Source organism: Indicator indicator, chromosome 32 (genome assembly GCF_027791375.1).
Source record: "Indicator indicator isolate 239-I01 chromosome 32, UM_Iind_1.1, whole genome shotgun sequence".
Lineage (NCBI taxonomy): Eukaryota > Metazoa > Chordata > Aves > Piciformes > Indicatoridae > Indicator > Indicator indicator.
The window spans coordinates 3738728-3761863 of record NC_072041.1 but is presented as its reverse complement, the minus strand read 5'-3'; the positions used below and the strand labels follow the sequence as shown (position 1 = coordinate 3761863).

Genomic DNA, 23136 nt, shown 5'->3' with positions numbered 1-23136 from the left:
CATTTCCTTCACTTTCCAGTGCCCAGGCCCCATCAAAGGATATGTTTTCTGGGCACAAATTGTCTCTTCTCTGTTAAAATCAAGCAGCTCCTTTTGTTTTTAGCAATTCCTTCTGAGCTCTCTGCATGCAGCCAGCACCTGGGGGCTTCTGTGCATTGTTCTGTCTCCTACAGGAGAGGAGGAAGGGGCATGGGCACTGCTTAGTCTGAAATTGTGCCAAGGGAGGTTTAGGTTGGGATATTAGGAAAAATTTCTTTGCTGCATACCTATGGAATGATTAAAGATGACTTGATTCTTTGGGGGATGGTGAAGGGGCATGGGTAGTGTTCAACCTATCCATGGCTGGAGTTTTTAGGGATGAAGGGGCATGGGCACTGCTCAGCATAGCTATGTAATGGTCAAAATGGGCTGGAGTTTTTGGGGATTAAAGGGCATGGGCACTGCTCAGCCTATGCATGGAATAGTCAAAACTGGCTGGATTTTTTAGGGATGAAGGGGCATGTGTACTGCTCAGATTACCTATGGAATGGTTAAAGATGACTTGAATATTAGAGAATCAAGGGGCATGGGCACTGCTCAGCCTAGCTATGGAATGGTCAAAACTGGCTGGATTTTTTTAGGGATAAAGGGGCATGGGCACTGCTCAGTCTAGCCATGGAATGGTCAAAACTGGCTGGATTTTTTTAGGGATAAAGGGGCATGGGCACTGCTCAGTCTAGCCATGGAATGGTCCAAACTGGCTGGAGTTTTTTAGGGATAAAGGGGCCTGGGCACTGCTCAGTCCAGCTATGGAATAGTCAAAACTGGCTGGATTTTTTTTTAGGGATAAAGGGGCATGGGCACTGCTCAGCCTAGCTATGGAATAGTCAAAACTGGCTGGATTTTTTAGGGATGAAGGGGCATGGGTACTGCTTAGATTACCTATGGAATGGTTAAAGATGACTTGAATATTAGAGAATCAAGGGGCATGGGCACTGCTCAGCCTAGCTATGGAATGGTCAAAACTGGCTGGAGTTTTTTAGGGAGAAAGGGGCATGGGCACTGCTCAGCCTAGCTATGGAATGGTGAAAACTGGCTGGAGTTTTTTAGGGATAAAGGGGCATGGGCACTGCTCAGCCTAGCTATGGAATGGTGAAAACTGGCTGGATTTTTTTAGGGAGAAAGGGGCATGGGCACTGCTCAGTCTAGCTATGGAATAGTCAAAACTGGCTGGATTTTTTTAGGGATAAAGGGGCCTGGGCACTGCTCAGTCCAGCTATGGAATAGTCAAAACTGGCTGGATTTTTTTTAGGGATAAAGGGGCATGGGCACTGCTCAGCCTAGCTATGGAATAGTCAAAACTGACTGGATTTTTTAGGGATGAAGGGGCATGGGTACTGCTTAGATTACCTATGGAATGGTTAAAGATGACTTGAATATTAGAGAATCAAGGGGCATGGGCACTGCTCAGCCTAGCTATGGAATGGTCAAAATGGGCTGGAGTTTTTTAGGGATAAAGGGGCATGGGCACTGCTCAGCCTAGCTATGGAATGGTGAAAACTGGCTGGAGTTTTTTAGGGAGAAAGGGGCATGGGCACTGCTCAGCCTAGCTATGGAATGGTGAAAACTGGCTGGATTTTTTTAGGGAGAAAGGGGCATGGGCACTGCTCAGCCTAGCTATGGAATGGTGAAAACTGGCTGGAGTTTTTTAGGGAGAAAGGGGCATGGGCACTGCTCAGTCTAGCCATGGAATGGTGAAAACTGGCTGGAGTTTTTTTAGGGAAAAGGGGCATGGGCACTGCTCAGCCTAGCTATGGAATGGTGAAAACTGGCTGGATTTTTTTAGGGAGAAAAGGGCATGGGCATTGCTCAGTCTAGCTATGGAATAGTCAAAACTGGCTGGATTTTTTTTTAGGGATAAAGGGGCATGGGCACTGCTCAGCCTAGCTATGGAATAGTCAAAACTGGCTGGATTTTTTAGGGATGAAGGGGCATGGGTACTGCTTAGATTACCTATGGAATGGTTAAAGATGACTTGAATATTAGAGAATCAAGGGGCATGGGCACTGCTCAGCCTAGCTATGGAATGGTGAAAACTGGCTGGAGTTTTTTAGGGAGAAAGGGGCATGGGCACTGCTCAGCCTAGCTATGGAATGGTGAAAACTGGCTGGATTTTTTTAGGGAGAAAGGGGCATGGGCACTGCTCAGCCTAGCTATGGAATGGTGAAAACTGGCTGGAGTTTTTTAGGGAGAAAGGGGCATGGGCACTGCTCAGTCTAGCTATGGAATGGTGAAAACTGGCTGGAGTTTTTTTAGGGAAAAGGGGCATGGGCACTGCTCAGTCTAGCTATGGAATGGTCAAAACTGGCTGGATTTTTTTAGGGAGAAAAGGGCATGGGCATTGCTCAGTCTAGCTATGGAATAGTCAAAACTGGCTGGATTTTTTTAGGGATAAAGGGGCATGGGCACTGCTCAGCCCTAGCTATGGAATGGTTAAAGATGGCTTTGAATATTGAAGGATCAAGGGGCATAGACACTGCTCAACCTGTCCATGGAATGGTCAGAACTGGCTGGAATTTTTAGGGAGAAAGGGGCATGGGCACTGCTCAGCTCAGCTATGGAATGGTCCAAACTGGCTGGATTTTTTTTAGGGAAAAGGGGCATGGGCACTGCTCAGTCTAGCTATGGAATGGTCCAAACTGGCTGGATTTTTTTTTTTTTTTTTTTTTTTTTTGGGGTGGGTGAAGGAGCACGGGCACTGCTCAGCCTAGCCAGGGAACGGTTAAAAAACTCCTTGATTCCCTAAATTGCTCTTTGTAAAGCGAGCAGCACGTCTGCCAGGCTCGTCTCCCCATGATTACAGCTAATTACGATCGAACGGACACCTCCTAGCCCCCGTCACGCCGCTTTAATTGTCCGTTATTCATCTGCAGGCTGTCCTGGGTGGCAGAGCACTTGGCAGCCCGGCGACCGAAGCCTCAGCTAATTGTGAGGCCTCGGGGATTAGGGCAGGTGATTACACACTTCATGGTGTAATTACATAAGCATCGCTTGGCTGCTGCCCCGGCTCGGAGCCGAAGGTCAGGAGCTGCGTTACCTGAGATTAATTGGAGCTGCCAGTGAAGTGCGAGGCGCTGGCGGAGCGGTTATACGATTAGCATTAACATTTCAACAGCGACCCATCGATCGGTGGCTCTCCTCCAGACACAGCCGAGCTGTGCAATTAGTTTAGAGGAGAGCTAGGGGAGGAGGGAAAAGGGAGAAGAGAGGTGGAGGCAAGCGCAGCAGGGGAAGGGGAGGAAGGGGAGCAGAGCGGAGCCAGGCGGGGGAAGGCAATAGGCAAAAGGGTAGGGAGAAGGGAGGGGTTTGGGAGGGGGATCAGAGAATGGCTTAAGTCGGAAGGGATCCGAAAGATTCGCAGAGTCATAAAATCAGAGCAAGGAAGAGACCTCACAGAGCATCCAGTCCAGCCCTCGACCCAACCCCATATGTATTCATAGAATGGTTTGGGTTGGAAGGGATCTTAAAAGATCATCCAGTTCCAACTCCCTGCCATGGGCACCTCCCACTCAAAGCCTCATCCAGCCTGGTCTTAAACATGTTCAGGGATGGGCTGTTCACATCTCCATTCCACTGTTTCACCACCCCCATAGTCCAGAACTTCTTCCTAATGTCCAATCTAGATCTGCCCTGCTCCAGTTTCAAACCATTGCTGCTTCTCCTGTCACCCCAGGCCCTTATAAAAAGTCCCTCTCCAGCTTTCCTTGTAGCCTCCTCCAAGTACTGGAAGGCCACTATAAGCTCTCCCTGGAGCCTTCTCTTCTCCAACCTGTGCAGTTGGTCTGTTTGTTGCAATTTCACACACACCTTCTTGCTCCCTTTCTCTTGCTCTCCAGTCTCTCCTGAAGCAGATTTTTATGGGGAGATACTGTAAAATGAAAATAAATGGCACAGCACTTGGCTTTGCCTCTAGATGCTCTGGTGAAGGTAATAATGTTGTAAGTGGCCATCAAAAGGAATTAAGAGATGTGCAGCCGGAAAGCAGAGATTTGCTTGCAGGCTCCCAGGGCAGATTTGACTAATGGAAGAGACCTTTGCTCTTTCTCCTTTCCTGTTTTGTTGTGGTTTTGGTTTTTTCCCACCCCCCCTCCACATTTTTTTCCCCCCACCCTCCTCAAGCAAGCACTACCTGCTTCTGGCATTGTCCTCTCCTTTACTCATCAAACCTGCCTCTTGGATGTGGTGCTTGGGGATGTGGATTAGGGGGTGAACTCTATAGGGTAGAGTTATTGGTTGGACTTGGTGATCCTGAGGGTCTGTTCCAACCTGAGTGTTTCTGTGGTTCCAGCTTGCTTGCCACCTTGCAGATGTTCTACCCATTCTGGCTAGCATCAGCCACCCCTTCTCCAGCAGTACTGCTTTCCAGTCACCCCATGGCACTTGCTGCTCACATCCCTTTCCCCATCCCTCCTCTCTGTGTCTTTCTCTGCCTCACATAGAGCTTTTCTCTCCAGAATTAAAGATCACCCTACCTAGGACAGTTATTTTTGCAAGGCAATGCTATTGATGCCTTTAGATCGTCTCATGTCTACTCTCCAGCTCCCAAAATACAGAATGCCTTCTCCAGTTGTAAGGGAGTAGGGATGGAAACCTGAGCTTGCTAAGGGGACAGGCAGATGCAGCATCTTCACCTTTGCCTTTCCTAGCCCTGGGCAGCCAAGCCCCATTTGAGCAGCCCAGCTGAAAAGCAACAGAAGCAAAACATATCAATGTTGGAAATGTGTGGGACCTATTGGAGTCCTGGTTGCATTCCTCCTCTTTTGGTTCTGCTGCTTTTCTTACTTCTTTCAACTATTTTGCATGTGGGTGAATCTTTCCATCTGGGAGCAGCCAGATCACCTGCAGAGAGGATGTTCTTCCTGAGCCAGAACCCTCTGGGCACTGTGGATGGAGCCTCCAGGTTTTTAATCTGAATTTGTTGTTCTGATTTCTGCAGGGAGATATCCCACCCACCACCTCTGCTTTCCCCCCAGAATGCACCCCATATTGCCCTGGGGCCCCACTTGAGACCTCCTTTCCTTGGGGTGCCTTCAGCTCTGTGCCAGACACCAGGTAAGTGCATAACAAATGTTTGCAGTCAACCAGGGACTGTGGGTAGAGGGAAGGAGCAAGCTGTGACAAGCTGCCCTTTAACCAGACAGCCTAGACACAATTTCTGTGCTTGCCTGTTGTGCCTCACCCCTGTTCTGCAGCAGTAGGGGTGGGTTGCCTTGGCTACTCCCTCTTGAATCTCACTAGCCTCCCTCATTCCACATTTCAGCTTTGGGAGTGAGGGAATAAATTTGCTGTAGAGCAGAAAGGCAGCTCTCAGCTGCCTTTCCCTACTCAACCCTCTGGGGAGCTGGCCCTGAGCTAGCAAAGAGTCGATGCTGAGAAGATAACCTCCTGCTGTGGTCCTCCCTGTCCCCAGGTTATGGCTTCCTGCAGCCAGCACAGGCAGAGATGTTTGCAAGGCAGCAAGAGATGCTCCGGAAGCAGAACCTGGCAAGGTAAAGAGTGCAGAGGGCTTCTCTGCCTGGCCCTGGGCGGGGGTTTCCCCTTCCCATTCCCTGGCAGCAGAGGGATGCTGTGTTGGATGAGCTGTACATGGGTAGCAGACCTGGGTGCAAATGAGACCAGTGGAAACAATGTGCAGGTTTCACCTGGACAGGCTGGAGAATAGGGAATTGGGTGGAGGAGAACCTCAGGAGGTTCAACAAGGGCAGGTGTGGAGTCTTGCATGTAGGAAGGAATAACTTCCTGCAGCAGTACTGCAGGTGAGGGAGGGTGGTGGAAAGCAGCTGCGTGGTGATGGATCAGGGAGTGCTCATGGACAAGTTCACCATCAGCCAGGGAAGTGCCACTATGGCCAAGAAGAGTGGGGTGCATTAAGAACAGTGAGGGCACTAAAGTGAGGGAGGTTCTCCTTACCCTCTGCTCTGCCCTAGTGAGGCCACACCTGGAGTCAAAGTTTTGGGCTCCCTAGGTCAAGACAGGGAACTACTGGAGAGAGTCCAGTGGAGGCTACAAAGATGCTGAGGGGCCTGAAGCATCTCTGAGGAGGAAAGGCTGAGAGCCTTGGGGCTGTTGAGCCTGGAGAAGGGCAGCTCCAGAGGGGATCTGATCAATGCTGATTGATAGTTAAAGGGTGGGGGGCAAAGAGGATGGGGCCACTGGTGCCCAGTGACAGGACAAGGGGCAATGGGCACAAACTGGAACCCAGGGGATTCCATCTGAGCATGAGGAGAAACTTGCTTGGTGTGAGGGTGCTGGAGCCCTGGAGCAGGCTGCTCAGAGAGATTGTGGAGTCATCTTCTCCGGAGAGATTCCAGCCCCCCGCTGGCCATTGTGATCCTGGGCAAGCTGCTGTGGGTGCCCTGCTTTAGCAGGGGGGTTGGACTGGATGAGCTTCAGAGAGCCCTTCCAGCCCCCACCGTGCTGGAGTGCTGATAGCCAGGGGTTAGTGAGTTCCTCACTGACCTTCCCTCTGCCTCTCCCCGTTCAGGTTGGAGATGTCAGCTGAGATCATCCGCCAGAAGGAGCTGGAGAACCTCCACAGGCAAAGGCTGCTGGCCGGCGACCCCCTGAGCCTGCATCCCGGCTTACCCCCGGACCACCCAGCCCTCCGCAACGTGCACGACATCCCCGAGGGCCACCCGCTGCGGGAGGAGCTGTCCCGGCGGAACGCCATGCTGGTGCTGCGCCACAACAGCACTCCCCTGCTCTCCCTCAACCCCGCCGGCCCCGGCGGTGCCACCCCGCCCAAGGAGCAGCCCCGCAGGGGCAGCAGGAAGCCCACCCAGCAGCGCGCCGAGCCGCAGGGCCTGGGCGAGGCCAAGGAGCCGGCGGAGCCGCGGGCGCGGGACGGGGCCCCGGACGGCAACGAGGAGGAGATGAAGGACTCGGAGAGCGACGCCGACGTCAGCGACGAGAAGCCGGAGAGCCTGAAGGCTGAGGGCGGCTCTGCCGTGGAGCTGAAGGAGTGCAAAGAGACAGGCAAAGGCTGCGAGGGGGGCAAGGAGCTGGGGGAAGCAGCTGCTGGCCAAAGTGCCCCCTGCAGCTCCTCCAGCGCGGAGTCCCCCAGCCACTTGCTTGGGCCAGGCATCAACAAGAGCGAGGTGAAATACCTCCCACCGGCCTCCATCCCGCCTCCCCAGCCACTGCCCTTCGGATTCCCTTACACCGTCAGCCCCTACTTCCATGCAGGTGAGTCATGGAATCATGGCGTGGTCTGTATTGGAAGGGACTTCTTAAAGATCATCCGGTTCCAGCTTCCCTGCCATGGGCAGGGACACCTCCCACCAGCCCAGGCTGCTCAAGGGCTCATCCAGCCTGGCCTTGAACACCTCCAGGGAGGGGGCATCCACAACCTCGCCCTGGGCAACCTGTTCCAGTGTCTCCCCACCCTCACTGCAAAGAATTCCTTCCTACTCTCCAGTCTCAATCTGCCCTCTTCAAGCTTCAGTCCATTTCCTCTCATCCTGCCTCTGCAAACCCTTGTAAAAAGTCCCTTCCCAGCTTTCCTGTAGTCCTTTCAAGTGCTCTTTTTCTGGAGCCTTCTCCAAGCTGAACAACTCCAACTCTCTCAGCCTATCCCCACAGGGGAGGTTCTCTAGCCCTCTGATATTCCTTGTGGCCTCCTCTGGACCTGGTCCAACAGTTGAATGTCCTTCTTGTGCTGGGGGCACCAGAAGTGGGCACAGTGCTCAGGAGAGCAGAGTAGAAGGAGTCCATGGGGACCTGTCACTGAGTTTGTGGCTGGAGCAGTGAGGTCTTCTGCAGTGTGCTAAAGGTTGAGCCTCTCTCCTCTTCCAGTTCCACAGGATGGTTGTAGTTGGCTGTAGTTCTTTTTTTCTCTGCAGGGAACCAAGAGCTGTCCTCTAATTAGTACAAAGGATTCCATTTGCAGTGAAGCAAATCAAGGGTCATAAAGAAGGGTCAGCAGGGACAAAGTGAATCCCAAGCACATGAGAAGGGAGATCCCAGCATGATGAATGAAGAGGTTTGGGTCTTCTTTGGAAGTCATATTTCAGGATGAACTATAAGGGACATCATGGAAAGGCAACAGAAGTCATGAATGCCCCACAAGGTCAAGGGCCACAACTATTGTGTGGGGAAGGATGGCCTGGAAGGTTGTAAAGATTTCTGGGCTGTGCTCCTGTGATTTCCAAGCAGTGAGGACTGGAGGGGGCCAAGTTGGAGAGAAACAGGAGGCTGTTCTGCAGGGAGGGGTGCAGGTGGCACTGGGGATGTGCAGGGCTGGAGGGTGGCTGCTGGTTCCTTCCTGCTCCATTCTCCCTCTGTGCATTGCCATGGCTTGAGGTGAGGGAAATGAAGGATGGAAGGTTGCAGCATCCGCATCCCTGGGATGTTTCCAGGCTGGCAGGTGAGGCAGGACCTTTGGGATGGGCTAAGAGGTCCCCAGAACATTATCTTGATCACCCCATGCCCTTGGAGGTGTCACAGCTACCACTGACTTTTCCAGGGTGGAGGTGAATGGACTCTTTTCTCTCCCTGTGTTTGTATCTTTTGGTTTCACAGGCACTGGACTAGCTGGACTGGTGCCTGTTGGATGGGGCTGGCAGGCAGGGAGGTCACTGCCAGCTCTCTGGTGCCCAGCAGCCCAGGGGCTATGGAGATGGGCAGCAGAGGCACAGCTGGAGCTGTGGAGCACTGATCCAAAGAGGGATTTCAGCCCCTGGTAGCTGCTCCAGTGGGCAGAGCAGGGTGGCAGCCCTGCTAGCTTAGCCAAGCCCCACAGTCTGCCTCAGCTAATTGCTTGGCTGAGCAATTAGCAGGAGGTAGAGCCTCCTGCCTCATGGAGGAGGGAGAGAGGGAGGGGGGCACGGCATGGGGGTCGCTGAGGCTGCCTCTTCTCTATGCAGAGAGCCTGGCTGGCTGGGCTGGGAGGGCTGCTGCCCATCGCTCATTAGAGCTGCTCCCAACCAGCAAGGAGGAAGTGATTTTTCTCTGACAGGCAGGTGGCCAAGATGATAAATATTCCTGCTGCCTTGGGCTGCTGAGGCTTCCTTGCAGGAGGCTTTTTTTTTTTTTTTTCTTTCTTTCTTTTTTTTCTTTCTTTTTTTTTTTTTTTTACCTCCTGGCCATTAAAAAAAGGGAAGCTCATGACTCTGGTGCTGGTGGCTTGTGTGAGGCTCTGCAGGGAGGCAGGGATTGGAGATGGGTTTGCTACCTCCCCCAGCACCACACAGTTACTGTAATAGCTCATTTATTATTATCACTTTGAATTTAGATCACCAGCATGTCTTCAGGCCTCAGCAAAGACCAGGGCTGGCTTGCACTGCCTGGTTTTCAGGCACTTCTGGTTTCTGGAGGTGTTTTCCTGAGGGTGGTTTTGCTTCTTGGCTAGCTTTAGGCTCCCTGAAGAGTCTGTGGTGCCTCCATCTCTGGAGGCATTCCAAACCCACCTGGATGTGTTCCTGGGTGATTTACTCTGGGTGAGCCTCCTCTAGCCAGGGGGGTTGGACTAGATAATGTTCAGAGGTCCCTTCCAACCTCCCAGCATGCTGGGATTCTGTTGCCCTGGCAGGTTAATGCTGCCTGTGTGGCCATCCTGTGCTAGGCACTGGCCAGCTGCAGAGCAGAAGCTCTCACCTGAAGCAGCCTTGGGGAGGCAGGCAGGGCATGGTGCTGGATGCAGCACAGCAGGTCGATAAGGGGAGCTGAGAGTTCAGCAGCAGAAATATTGAGGATTCTATTGATCCACTGTGCAGATGGAGGGGTGTGCTGGGGTAACCTGTGTCAATGGGAAATGTGTTGCTTTGGCCCTTGGGCAGTACAAACCACCTGAAGATAGGCAGCCCTGCACCCACCTCTCTCCCACTGCCAGATAATTTCCATAATCCTTTTTTTTTTTTTTTTGAACAAGGATTTGTTCTTAAAGAGAAACTTCTTTATAGATCTGTATAGATCTTACCAATGCATACAAATATGTGAAGCTGGAGGCCATGAGGATGGGGCTGGGTTCTTGTCAGTGGTACCCAGTGAGAGGACAAGGGGCAATGGGCACTAACTGGAACCCAGGAGATTAAACTTAATGAGAAACTTTGACATGAGGGTGCTGGAGGCCTGGAGCAGGCTGCCCAGAGATTGTGGAGTCTCCTCTGGAGAGATTCCAGCCCCACCTGGCCATTGTGATCCTGGGCAAGCTGCTGTGGGTGCCCTGCTTTAGGCAAGGGGGTTGGACTGGGGGAGCTCCAGAGGTCCCTTCCACCCCACAGTGTGCTGGGATTCTGTGATTCTCTTTTGCTCTCTGAACGGTTGCAGTGTTGTGCTGGAGGCTGCACTTGTGACCAACTGAACGTGGCACATAAGGTGGCAGGGTGAAAGGAAGGGCCAGGGAGAGGAGAGGAGAGATGTGGCTGGCTGAAAATGACCACTGAGTTGCAGGCAGTTGCTCTGGCCTTCCAGCAAGGGGAGGCTCCTCCTCTGGAGGCAGAAAGCTGTTTTGTGTCCTACTGGGAAGAATATCGATGAGGCAGCCAGAGCTGGGTCGATTCCCTGAGCTGCCTTCTGGGGATCTGGCGGCTGCTCAATGACCTCATCTCGTCAAGGTTTCAGCAGCCTCGCTCCCCTCCTCCTCCTCCAGCCCCATCCTTTGGAAAAGGTGAAGGATGGAGTGTGCAGGAGGCTAAAATCCTCCCATCGATCTGTAGTCTGGAGAGCAATTAACAGGAGCCTTCCAGTGCCGCGCCGCAGCCCCAGCCCTCCGGCGCGGGGGGAGGAGGGCTGCCAGCAGAGGGGAGCAAAACTGATTAAACCCAGAGGTGGGCAGGCTGCCAGCTGGGTTTGCTTTGTGCACTGGTCTCCCAGTTTGGCACCTGGATTGCCTCCTGTGATGCCAGGGGCAAAAGCTTGCTCGGTGCAGCAGAGACTGCCCCGTCCCAGCCTGGCTGCTGGGGTCGCAGCAGAGGTTTCCCTTACTGGGGTGGCCACAAAGGTTGCTCTCCCTGACCCCTTCAGCCTTTGGCTTCTCTTCTGAGGCAGCTGGGTATCAGGAGAAGGGAGGGATGTTGTAAATGGATTGTGGCATGGGTGGTGAGGACTTTTACATGGACACCTGTCTACAAGACACTGGCCTGGGCCGATGGATTCTTTCCAGTTCCTCCATGCTGGGCCCCATCTGGTGAAATGCTCTGTAATCCATTACCAGCCTCTTGGACCATCATTTATCATAGAGTGAGACAGAGGAGGCCTGGCAGGGGCTGGAGGCTGCCCTTTCTGCCTCCTGGCAGCCCAGCAGGACCTGGTGACATGTCATTATTAGAATAGAAGGTGTGTGTGTCCCCAGCGCCTGGCACCGATTTGTTATCATTCTCCAGGCTGCCAGAGCAGGGTGCAGCCATGTGCAGAGGGGAGCAGACGGTGCAGGGGCTTCCTGAGGAGGGATGGGGGAAGGGCAGGAGCCCTTCTGCCCTGGGGACTTCCAAATTGGGAAAGGCCAGTGGATGCAGTGTGCTGAGGGCTGGTCCTGTGCTGGTGGCAGATGAGCTACACACTGAGGCTGGAGGGACCACAGCATGGTAGGAGTTGGAAGGGACCTCTGGAGACCATCCAGTCCAACCCCCTGCTAAAGCAGGGCACACACAGCAGCTTGCCCAGGATCACAATGTCCAGGGGGGTTTGAAATCTCTCAAGAGAAGGAGACTCCACAACCTCTCAGGGCAGCTGCTCCAGGGCTCCAGCATCCTCACAGCAAAGAAGTTTCTCCTTAAGTTGAAGTGGAACCTCCTGGGTTCCAGTTGGTGCCCCTGGCACTGGGTACCACTGACAAGAGCCCAGCCCCAGCCTCTTGCCCTCCACCCTTGAGCCATTTCTATGCATTTATAAGAGCCCTGCAAGCAGCTGCTGTGTTGTCCTGCAGAAATCCTTCCTGGGGTTCTTCCTGCCTCTGCTGGCTTCAGACTGCTGATAGAGCTGGAGTGGGAGCCCCAAGGCTGAGGGGGGGACACACCTGAACACCAGGCTCCATGACTTCAGCAGGAGTTGTTACACAGAATGGTGACCAAGTCTTTGGAGCTGCTAGCTGCTGGGGCTGGGCTCTGCTGCAGTCACAGTGGGATCTGGGGGCTTTTCTAATTGCTAATAGGCCAGAACCCAACGTATTTGTGTTTGTCTTCCCTCCTCCCAAGGATATTTCCACCACCCAGTCCCTGTTTCTGTGGTATAAATGGGAAGGGAAAACAAAACTCTGAGAGATAAATATTTTGGCTGGGTTTGGTTTCTCTGTGTGTGGGTATGTGGAAAATATTTCTTGTTCCTAAGCAGTGGTTCTGTCCTGCCCTCAGTCTTGGACACCACACAGTGTGAGTGCATCTCTGTGTATCCTGCCTTCTCCCTTCCTTGCTTCTGGGGGCACAAAGAGACCAAGGAAAGGAAACCAGAGAGGAGAGGAGCTCCTGTAGGAGAAGGAGCTGCTAGCCCTTCAAATGGTCCCACATTTGCTTCCAGGATTTCAAGCATGTGATCATGAGGGGGACAACAGGGAAGCTTTACACCTTGTCCTTCTCTCTGCCTGTTGTGGGTGCAGCATCTGAGCCAAATCTCTGCCCACCCCACCTCGGGACCCAGGGAAGTGCTGTGGGACTGGTTGGGACTGACCAGCTTCCCTGAGTGCAGGCTGAGGTTAAAAATGATCCCAGATTTGCTTCCAGGATTGCAAACATGTGAGCAGAAGAGGGAATCATTGCACCTTCCCATCACCCCTGCCCCTTGTGGATGCAGCATCTGGGCCAAATCTCTGCCCACACCAGCTGGGGACCTAGTGAAGTGTTGTGGGACTTGGTGGGGACTGACCAGCTTCTGTCTGTGCAGGCTGAGGTGAAACCCTGAGGCTGGGGCTGGCTGGCTGGTGACTGGAGCATTAACTCCCAAGCACTGTGTTGCTGGAATTCGATCCTTGGCTTGCTTTTGGGATAAGGAAGTGCCTAATTTTAAAGCAGTTGGCTGTGAGATCCCCTCCGAGACGCTGGCTCTGGCTGCGGGTGGAGGTTGTCTCACCCGAGCAGGGGCTGTGCCTGCAGTCACTGAGTGCAGTTTCACTTCCTCCCTTCCCCAAGCTGCAACCTCTCTTCCAAAAAGGAGAAAGAGAAAAACAGAAATTCCCCCTCCCTTATCCCCCAAAACAGCAAAAAAAGAAAAAAAAATCCAGAGAAGCCCTCAGCCGTTGGAGTGTTTTGTGACTCTGAACATAAGCAGCTGGGAGTTTGTCTCCTGGAAGGTGGAATGCAGCAGGAATGAGAATGAGGGCTTGTGTCCATCTGTCCGTCTGTGAGCTGGTGCTGCTGAGGGGAAGGAGAGTGCTCACTGGCTTTTGGGCAGCAGCCTCTGCCTCCCCCTCCCCTGCCTCCACCTCCCTCTGCAGCTGTTACCCACACACAAAAGTAATCTGAGGCTTTTCCTAGCTGAAGCAGAAGGGTTGTGAAGAGAGCAAGGAGCTGCCTGGGCCAGAGCAGGCACAGGGTGGTGAGGAGAGGGGCACTGAGCCAGCAAGGTGAGGGAGGGTCTCCTCCTCCTCATCTGCTCTGCCCTGGTGAGGCCACACCTGGAGTATTCTGTTGAGTTCTGGGCTCCCCAGTTCCAAGAGAGACTGGGAGCTACTGGAGAGTGCAAGTGGAGGCTGCAAAGATGCTGAGGGGCCTGGAGCATCTCTGTGAGGAAGACCTGGAGCAGTTTAGGTGGAAAGGAGCAGCCTGAGAGGGGATCTGATCACTGCTGAAGGGTGGAGGGCAAGAGGAAAGGGCTGGGCTCCTTTCAGTGGTGCCCAGGGATAGGGCAAGGGGCAGTGGCACAAACTGGAACCTAGGAGCTTTCACTTGAACTTAGGGAAAATCTTTGCTGTGAGGGTGCTGGAGCTCTGGAGCAGCTACTGCTCGTTCTCCAGGCCTGTTCCCCACCATCATGTTGTTGCATCCCACCTTATCTTGTGTTACTTGGAGAGGTGCTGCCAGCCTGCTGTGGGCAGGAGTGAAGGAATTCCAGCAAGGGGTTCCATCCATGGTGCTGATCCAGTGCCTCAGGGACAGACATTAAGCCTCCAGGACAGATAATTTTGTCATGCTGGACCTCTGGGAGAATTTTTTCTTTCCCCTGGCAATCTCTTGCTTCAGGTCCTGAAGCACAGCAGTTGGTGTCCCTCTATAATCAGGGCTGTTCACATCTCTGTATGAGTCCTCCTGATCTCCTGGTCTGTATTTCATGCAGCAGTGAGTTCCAGAGCTTGGTCATGGGTTTCAGAGAACCATAGAATGGTTTAGGCTGGAAGGGATCTTACAGACCATCCAGTCCCAACCCCCTGCCATGGGCAGGGACACCTCCCACCAGCCCAGGCTGCTCAAGGCCTCATCCAGCCTGCTCTTAAATGCTTCCAGGGATGAGGCATCCACAACTTCTCTGGGCAACCCCTTCCAGTGTCTCCCCACTCTCACTGTAAAGAACTTCATCCTAATGCTCAATCTAAATCTACCCTGCTTAAGTTCCCCCACACACTTTTTCCACCTCTCTGAGGTGATGTTTTCTGGACCTAAGTTGTTCCCTTGGCCAGGCTGCTCTTTAGCCATTCTCTCTGCCTCTCCTCCAGCTCCTCTCCCACCTCCAGGCTGCTCTCTCCCCAGTGCACATCCTGTGCTGTCAGACCCTGGTGATGCAGGGTGGTGGGGCAGGGGAGGGAGGGGACTCCCCTCCACCCTTTGGAACCCATCACCTTCAGCTGCGCTGACAGGGCTGGGACCTGAACCGCTCTTGCGTTTCGGAGGACTGACATCAAGACTGGAGCTGAGCTGCCTTCAGCCCCTGCCAGGGGCTGCCAGGGGGTCATCCCATCACCCAGCAAGATGCTTGGCCAGGAGAGGTGCCCAGCTCTGGTGCTGGGGTGGAGGAGAGGACGCTCCCAGCCGGCGGCTGCCTCGGGGCAGACGGATCCCGTGGATGCTTCAGGCTGGGATTGGATTGCAAACGTGGAAAAGAGGAAGATGTTCTCTGGTGATTCACTCCCCAGCAAGGCAGCAGGGCCACCAGGGAGAGGTGCTGGGCTCTGTTGTCATTCTGAGCACGTAGCCAGGAGGAGGGCTGGGGGAGAGAAGCCCACAGGGCAGGCAGAGTTTCCGCTGTGCGGTGCGTGCGGAGCTGAAGGCTCCTTCAGGCTTCGGCTTTTTTTTTTTTCCCCCTCCTTTCCCTCTTTTCTCTCCCCTCCCCCAGTTCTTTCCCTTGCAGCTGAAGCATATTAAACACATGAAATGCATTAGCTAGGACTTTTCTTTTTTTCTTCCTCTCCCCTACCCTCCCACCCCCCTCTTTCTTAGCTGGGGACCTCCAGGAGGAAGAGGCCTTCTGCCTCGCCCCTGCCCAGCGCTGTAATTGACAGGTCATTAAAGATGAATGTGTGGCTAGAGAGAAATATTCAGATTGGTGTCCGTGTGGGATTTTAATGATTTATGTTTCTTTCTCCCTTTTCCCCCCTCCCCCTCTCCTCCTCCTCCTCCTCCTCTCCCCACTCCCCAACTCCAAACAATCCAGGCACCATGGGAGGTCTGTTCCTGGATGGTGAGGAAAGCCCTGCGCTGGAAGACATCAGCAAATGGACGGTGGATGATGTGTGCAGCTTTGTGTCCAGCTTGTCTGGCTGCACTGAGTACACTCAGGTAAAGCTTGCAGTGGCCTCAAGGGCGTCATAGGGGGAACAGTTGCCCTCCAGGCCCCCTTCTCCTTGCCCTCCAGGCCCCCTCTCCTCTCCTTCCAAGACTCTCCCTCTCCCTCTCCCTCTCCCTCTCCCTCTCCCTCTCCCTCTCCCTCTCCCTCTCCCTCTCCCTCTCCCTCTCCCTCTCCCTCTCCCTCTCCCTCTCCCTCTCCCTCTCCCTCTCCCTCTCCCTCTCCCCTCCTTCCAAGACCCCCTCTCCCTCTCCCTTTCCCCTCCTTCCAAGACCCCCTCTCCCTCTCCCTCTCCCCTCCTTCCAAGACCCCCTCTCCTCTCTTCTCCCCTCCTTCCAAGACCCCCTCTCCTCTCTTCTCCCCTCCTTCCAAGACCCCCTCTCCTCTCCTCTCCCCTCCTTCCAAGACCCCCTCTCCTCTCCTCTCCCTCCTCCAGACCCCTCTCCCTCTCCCTCTCCTCCTCTCCCTCTCCCTCTCCCTCTCCCTCTCCCTCTCCCTCTGCCTCTCCCTCTCCCTCTCCCCTCCCTCTCCCTCTCCCCTCCTTCCAAGACCCCCTCTCCCTCTCCCTCTCCCCTCCTTCCAAGACCCCCTCTCCCTCTCCCTCTCCCCTCCTTCCAAGACCCCCTCTCCTCTCTTCTCCCCTCCTTCCAAGACCCCCTCTCCTCTCTTCTCCCCTCCTTCCAAGACCCCCTCCTCTCCTCTCCCTCCTTCCAAGACCCCTCCCCTCCTTCCAAGACCCCCTCTCCCTCTCCCTCTCCCTCTCCCTCTCCCTCTCCCTCTCCCTCTCCCTCTCCCTCTCCCTCTCCCTCTCCCTCTCCCTCTCCCTCTCCCTCTCCCTCTCCCTCTCCTCTCCCTCTCCCTCTCCCTCTCCCTCTCCCTCTCCCTCCAAGCCCTTGATAACAATAAGGAGAGTGTGTGAGAGGAGAAGCTGGGAGTAGAGGCAAGGTTAGGAAGGAGCTTTTCTGAGTTGCAGGGTTGGTTGTGGTTAGTGGCTTGGGGTCACCTCTCTCTCCCTGTCCAGCACAGTGATGGCTTTGTGTGGAGCAGCTGGATTTGAGGGGTGGGCTGTCAGGTAGCCTCTGCACTAGGGGGGGAGCAGCCAGGCAGAAGGTGCACCCAGAGCATTGCAGGGGCAGAATGAGGTTGTGAGAAGACCCTGCTTGCACCAAGCATCACAGCAACCTCCGTGTGACGCTGTGGAGTGATGGTGACTGTGACTTTCAGGCTCGTTAGAGGGGAGCTGAAACACCATCAGTGGTGGGGGCTTCATAAAGCCTGCTCAGTGTGAGGTCATGAGGTGCAACACAAAAAGCAAGCCTGTGTTCTCTGCTTCCACATCTGCTGGAGCCCCCAGTAAATGCCCCGTTGAGGGAAGGCACCAACTGCGAAGGCAGAGATTCCTGAGCTGTCTGGGACAGCCTTGTGCAGAGGGCAGAGTGTGCTTAGCTGGGAGGGACTGCAAGTGGCAGAGACAGAGGCAAAGGGCCAAAGTGCAGGACAATCCTGCCTTTCAAATCCAGCCTTGCAGCAGAGACACATCCCAGGCTGAAAGGGAGGAAGGGGAGCAGCAGTTGAGCTTTCTCGACTTTCTGCCACTTCAGGAGGAGCTTCTCTGATGACAACTGGGTGCAGAGCTGTGCTTTGACATCCAGGCTGCCTGAAATCTGATGGCTAAACACCTGCTGTCTCCCCATCTGTGGCTCTTGCAGTCTCTCTCTGTTAGTCCTGTCTTGTTCCTCTCTTGAATCTGAGAGGGGTCAAGCTGAGCATCCCTGCTTCTGCTGGGACCTCCAGTCAGGGGAGCAGTGTGCCTGGCTGGCTCTGGGGAGGTGATGCCCTTGAGGTCCTGGGAAAAGGTGCACATTGTTTTCAACCTTCCCAAGGGGATGGGAAAGTGGAAAGCTTGGAATTGTCCCTCACCTCCCCCTTCTTGCTCAGGTGAGGGATAATGTGCTTTCAGGTTGAGGTCTGTCCTTCCTTACCCCCTAAGATGCTGATCCCATCCCAAGGTGGTTTGTTAGAAGCTCCTCTTAATCCCAATGCTGCTCCTGAGCACACAGCTGTGAGCCTGTTTGGGGAAGTGAAATGCTGGTTATGGAGATGGGATGCAGGTGACATTCCCCAAGGGGAATGGGAGAGGTCTGGATTGTGCTTGGGAGTGGATCAGGGCGACTGACTGGATGTGTGGGAGAGAGAAGGGTCAGGTTGTGGTTATGGGGAGAGGCAGGGAAAGGACACTGGTTAGAAGCAGATGGGGGATGGATAGGTGGTGATGGGAGTGAGAAGCAGCAGGACTCTGCATGCAGAGGGGAGCTGAGGAGCTGGATTTAGTGGGGGGATGATCTGGGGGTGGGTGATGGATTCAGGAGTGTACATGAGTGGGCTGCAGTCTGTGCTGCAGAGAGCTCAAGCAGAAGGCTCTCTATGACCCAAATACACAGCTCCCAGCATTGGTCCCACCACCCCAAACTGCTCCTGGCTGGTGGCATTGCAGTTGCCTGCATTCCTGTGCTGGGGAATGGAGCTCAGAGTTAGAACCAGAGAATCACAGAATGGGAGGGGTGGGAAGGGACCTCTGGAGATCATTGAGTCCAACCCCCCCTGCCAAGCTTCTGAATTAGGGCAGGAGGAAATGTGCAGAACTCTAGAATGCAGCCTCCTTGCAGAGGCCTCATCCATTTACACCTTCCACACCAGCTCCTGGACACCAGTGGGGAAAGAGCCAATAGCCAGCAGAGAGAAAGAGAAGGTTCAGGGATGTCCTCAGTGCCTGTTTGATGGCAATGGGAGCTGCTGCACACAGCCTCCTGTCGTGGCCTTGTAGTGTGCAGGGCTGAGGATGTTTGTGGGATTTTTTTTTTCTGCACCATGTTTATAGGTTTTAACAGGTTTGGGTGTTTTTTTTTTTTTTTTGTTGTTGTTTGGTTTTCTTTTTCTTTTTTATTACTGTGTGAAAATGGCAGTGTTCAGGGGTGACCCAGCTCTGGGGCTTGAAACTGCAGAGCTGTCTGTGTACTCTCCTCCAAAACCACAGCTGCTGGGGAGGTCTGGCACTGGTCTGCAGGCTCCTCCTGCCAGGAAAACCCAGCAAGAGTTTGGTGGTAGGCTGTGCATTTTAGAGCCATGCTGCAGACAAACAAGAAAACTTCAGCAAAAAAAAAAAACCCCAACAAACCCACAAAAGTTGGCTGATTCCAGCCCTTGACAATATTCAGCTTTGTCCCTGCAGTGGAGCAGGACCTGTGGGACACCCAAGGGGCTGCTTTCCTCAGGTTGAAGGCTTTTCATAGAGGGGGGAGGCTTTTGGCTCCCAGCCACCTTGGCTGCAGGGGAAGGGACAGAAATGGGGTACAGTAGGTTTGGCTAGGTCAAAGAGCAGGAACACATGGCTGCAGCCAGGAGCAGCTTTGCTGGTGGAGCCCAGCAATAAAAACCACTTGCAGCAGCTCAGCTGCCTTGGCTCCAGCAGCCACTGCCACTCTCCAAAGGGCTGGCTCTGGCCTCTGGTCTGCTGCTAAAAGAGAAGCCCTTGGAGGAAACTGAACTAGACTGAACCCCCCCACTCCCTGCCACAGTGTTCAGCAATAATAATGCTCCACATGAGCCAAGGAGCCATGGAGCCAGCAGGATCAGGCCCTGCAGACACTTCATCTGGGCCAGCATCCAGTGTGAGCTGGGGTGTGAAGCAAGTGCCTCAGAATGGAGGCGTTGGGGTGTTTCCAGTAGGAGGAACCAGGCAGCTGCCTGCCAGCTCCCAGCCCCCAGGGGAACCTGCTGGCTCAGTCACCAAGTGATGGCAGGAGGGGAGGATGGAGCCTGTAGGTCCAGAATAAACAGGCAGAGGAGGCTGCTGGAAGTGTGGCTCTGCTCTGCTGTGTGTGTGAAGAACAGAGCAGGAAGGCCACGTCCCCAGACCTGCACCTTCCTACACAGCACAGACTGGCTGGGAAAGACAGACAGAGGCCAGACAAAGGCCTTGTTTGCTGTCCTTAAGGCTGTGTTAGACCAGTGGAGGCCCTGGGCAGGGCTGGGGGTGTCAGAATGTGCTCCTCTGAAGCTACCATTGGATCAGAGCACACCAGCCCTGCTGCCATGGCTGTGGTTATTTGTCTGCAGCTCACCAGGTTCTGCTTCTCTCAGCTAGCTGGGAAAGGGGGAAGAGATTTGCTGTGCTGATGGTTGGACTTGGAGAGATCTTTACCAGCTCTGATGGTTCCTCCACATGAGGAGAAACTTCAGTACTGTGAGGGTGCTGAAGCCCTGCAGCAGGCTGCCCAGAGAGGTTGTGGAGTCTCCTCCTCTGGAGACTTTCAAAACCCATCTGGATGTGTTCCTGTGTGACCTGCCCTGGGTGATCTTGCTGTAGCAGGGGGGTTGGATTGGATCATCTCCTGAGGTCCCTTCCAACCCCTACCATTCTGTGATTCCATATTTTCACTTGAACATAAAGAAAAATTTCTTTCCTTTGAGGGTGGTGGAGCAGGCTGCCCAGAGAGGTCATGAAGTCTCCTCTAGAGAATTTCAAACCCCACCTAGATGCATTCCTGTACAACCTGCCCTAGGTTGACCTTGCTTTAGCAGGGGGTTGGACTGGAGGATCTCTGGAGGTCCCTTCCAATTCTCAAACCATTCTGTGGTCAGTAGGGGCTGTGGGGAGGGCTGGTGCCCTTGACTCAGCAGGATCCTGTCACCCTTACTGGTACCATTTGTTTGGTTGGCTGCTCAGCTTGGGGATGCTCTCAGAGGAAAAAAAAAAAACTACTTCACTCCCCACCCCAATACAAAAACTGGATACAAAAGTACTGCTTTAGCTAATTTGCCCCAACCAGCCCCAATTCACACTCCCCAATTCACACTCCCATGTGTCTCCTTTCTCCTGTTGGCTCCCAGCTTGTGGATACAGCTTTGGCTGTGCCTCTCCTGGGTCTGGTTCCCCACTGAGGCTCTTGGAACCCACTTTGGCTGTGTCCCTGGTGTTTGAGCCTGGACCTGTGTTCTGCTTGCTTCCAGGTATTCCGAGAGCAGGCCATTGATGGGGAGACCCTGCCCCTCCTGACAGAAGAGCACTTACTGAACAACATGGGGCTGAAGCTTGGACCTGCACTGAAGATAAGGTCACAGGTAGGACAATTGAAAAGTTATCCTCAGGTGGAACAGGACCTGGTTTAGTGGTTACACTTTCATTAGTCAAGAATTGTTTGCTTGTTTATTGGTAATTCTGATTTCCATCCTCCAAAGTGTTCCCAAATGCTCCTCACCTGGAGCCAGTCACACAACAGCTTCAGGATTAAACCACCACCACCACCATTGGGTGTCCAAGGGCAGGAGCAAGTAGCTCAGGGCAAGTATTGGAACACCCAGGCCAGGTGGTGGAGTCCCCATCCCTGGAGGTGCTCAGGAAAGGTGTGGCCATGGCACCTGGGGCATGGTTTGGGGGTGTTAGGTAGCTGGTTGGACTGGATGATCTTAGAAGGCTTTTCTAACCACACCAATGCTGTGATTCCAGAGGGGTGGGAGTGAGGCAGTGACAGGGATGCAGTGGGGAGCTCCTAAAAAAGGGCCAGCTCCTGCTAGAAAAGCCAGGGAGAGAGGGAGTCAGTCAGTCAGTTCATCAGCCAGGCTGTCCAACAGCTACCAGCCAGGAAAGCAGCAAAGCTGTAACAGGTGAGGCAGGGTAGATGGTTTCAAATCAGTTAAGCCTGAAACTAGCCCTGAAATACCTAAAGAACCAGGTGAGGCCATCTCAGGAACCAGCTGGTTCTCTTTTCTCTTCTGGGTGTAAGTCTCTTTGCTGCCCATTTTCTTCCCAACTCTCTGGCTCTTGGTGCTTCTCCTGTTTAGTGTTCCATGCATTTGGGCTTCAAGCCTCACATCTCAGCAGCATCTCTTGATGACTTTTCCCTCCCCAGGGAGTAATGGACCAGCCCTTTCCCTTCTTGGCTGGAGACATCTGTAACATTTGTGTCTCTAGCTGGTCACAGCTTATTGGGTTTGCTGATGAGCTGTGCCACCCCCCTCCCACACCACACCTCCCTGCTTCTGCTCTTCCCTTCATCTTGATGCACTGGAAGTAGAGCTCTGTGTAGTCAAGTTCTTAGCCTGAGAGCTGGGGAGGGACTTTTGACAAGGGCTTGTAGTGCCAGGATGGGAGGCAATGGCTTTGAGGAGATGGAGAGTGGAGATCAGGAAGAAATTCTTGCCAGTGAGGGTGGGGAGACACTGGAACAGGTTGCTCAGGGAGGTGATGGATGTCCCCTCCCTGGAGGTGCTCAAGGCCAGGCTGGATGAGGCTTTGGGCAGCCTGGGCTGGTGGGAGGTGTCCCTGCCCATGGTAGGGGACTGGGACTAGACTTTAAGGTCCCTCCCACCCCAAGCCATTCTGTGACTCTCTTAAGGAGCTGTTTCCTCCCTCCTCTGCAGACCCCTTTGCTGTTGTGCCCTTGGCGATGTTTCTTCACAAAATCTTTTTTTTTTTTTCCCCATCCCTGCCTTGGCTCTCAACTCTCTTCCAGTAGAGTTCTGCTTTGCTCTTCTGTTTTCTGTAGTTGGCAGTCATGGGAACTACCATTTCAACTACCTCCACTTTCCCCTTGCTTGGACCCAAATCTAGAAGATCTCTGCTAGCTTCTTCATTTTCTCCATTTAATGATCAGAAAATAGCTTCTGACAGATGTCAGGAAGAGGCTGAGCTGTTGCATTCCCCAGGGGCTGATGCCATGCAAGGAGCTGTGACAGTACCATGTCTGTCACTCTCCTGGCACAGCTTTCCCCCCAGCCCCACCAGCTCTGTATTTGCTAGATGATGTTAAATCAAAAAAAAAAAAAAGAAGAGAGCAACTTTACTACTTTCCCTCCAGCCCCTCACTGTTTATGAGGGGTCTAATAAAAAGGTTCTGTGGGCAATTGTTCCCCCCAGGTCAATTCTGTAGGAAATAAAAACTCTGATGTTGCTTAAAACCCAGAGAATGCCAAATAGCTCCCAGACCTTCCTAGATCAGATTTGGGAAGGGGGGTGGATAGGAGATATGGGCTGAAGGGAGGTAACCCCCCCCCACCCCCCGAAACCCTGCTTCCATGTAATCAGAAGTGTTTAGAGTGCTGTAATAAGCAAGGTTGGGTTGGGCTGGGGGAGTAAGTGGGGAGCAAAGCCCTGATGGTGCTCCCTGAATAATGCTGCAGTTGTCTGGGTTGAGCACAAGGCTGTGTTTTTGTTTAAGCTTAAATGTGAACCAGCTGGGGAGGTGCTGGAGAGCTGTGGGGCCTTTTTGGCCCTTGCCGGGAGGCAAGAGCTTGCAGCAGAGTTTTCCTCAGGCCTGCAGAAGAAGGGAGAGGTTGTAGGCTTACAGTTTCCTGTGCACTTAACAGCAGCCACCCTGTAGCCACATTTATTTTTCTCCCTCACCTTTTTTTGTTTGGTGGTTTGTTTTTTGTTTTTTTTTTTTTTTTAATTGA

At 53.6% G+C, this 23136-nt stretch overlaps 1 protein-coding gene across 1 annotated transcript in view; it reads left to right on the top strand.

Annotated features, from left to right (window-relative positions):
• SAMD11 (sterile alpha motif domain containing 11) overlaps window positions 1–23136 on the top strand; it is a 133530-nt gene that overhangs the window by 109537 nt on the left and 857 nt on the right. The window contains exons 9-13 of the mRNA XM_054394998.1: window positions 4976–5091; window positions 5450–5528; window positions 6524–7224; window positions 15553–15677; window positions 20695–20805. Coding sequence (XP_054250973.1) covers window positions 4976–5091; window positions 5450–5528; window positions 6524–7224; window positions 15553–15677; window positions 20695–20805 — 1132 coding nt within the window. The remainder of the gene's footprint in view (window positions 1–4975; window positions 5092–5449; window positions 5529–6523; window positions 7225–15552; window positions 15678–20694; window positions 20806–23136) is intronic.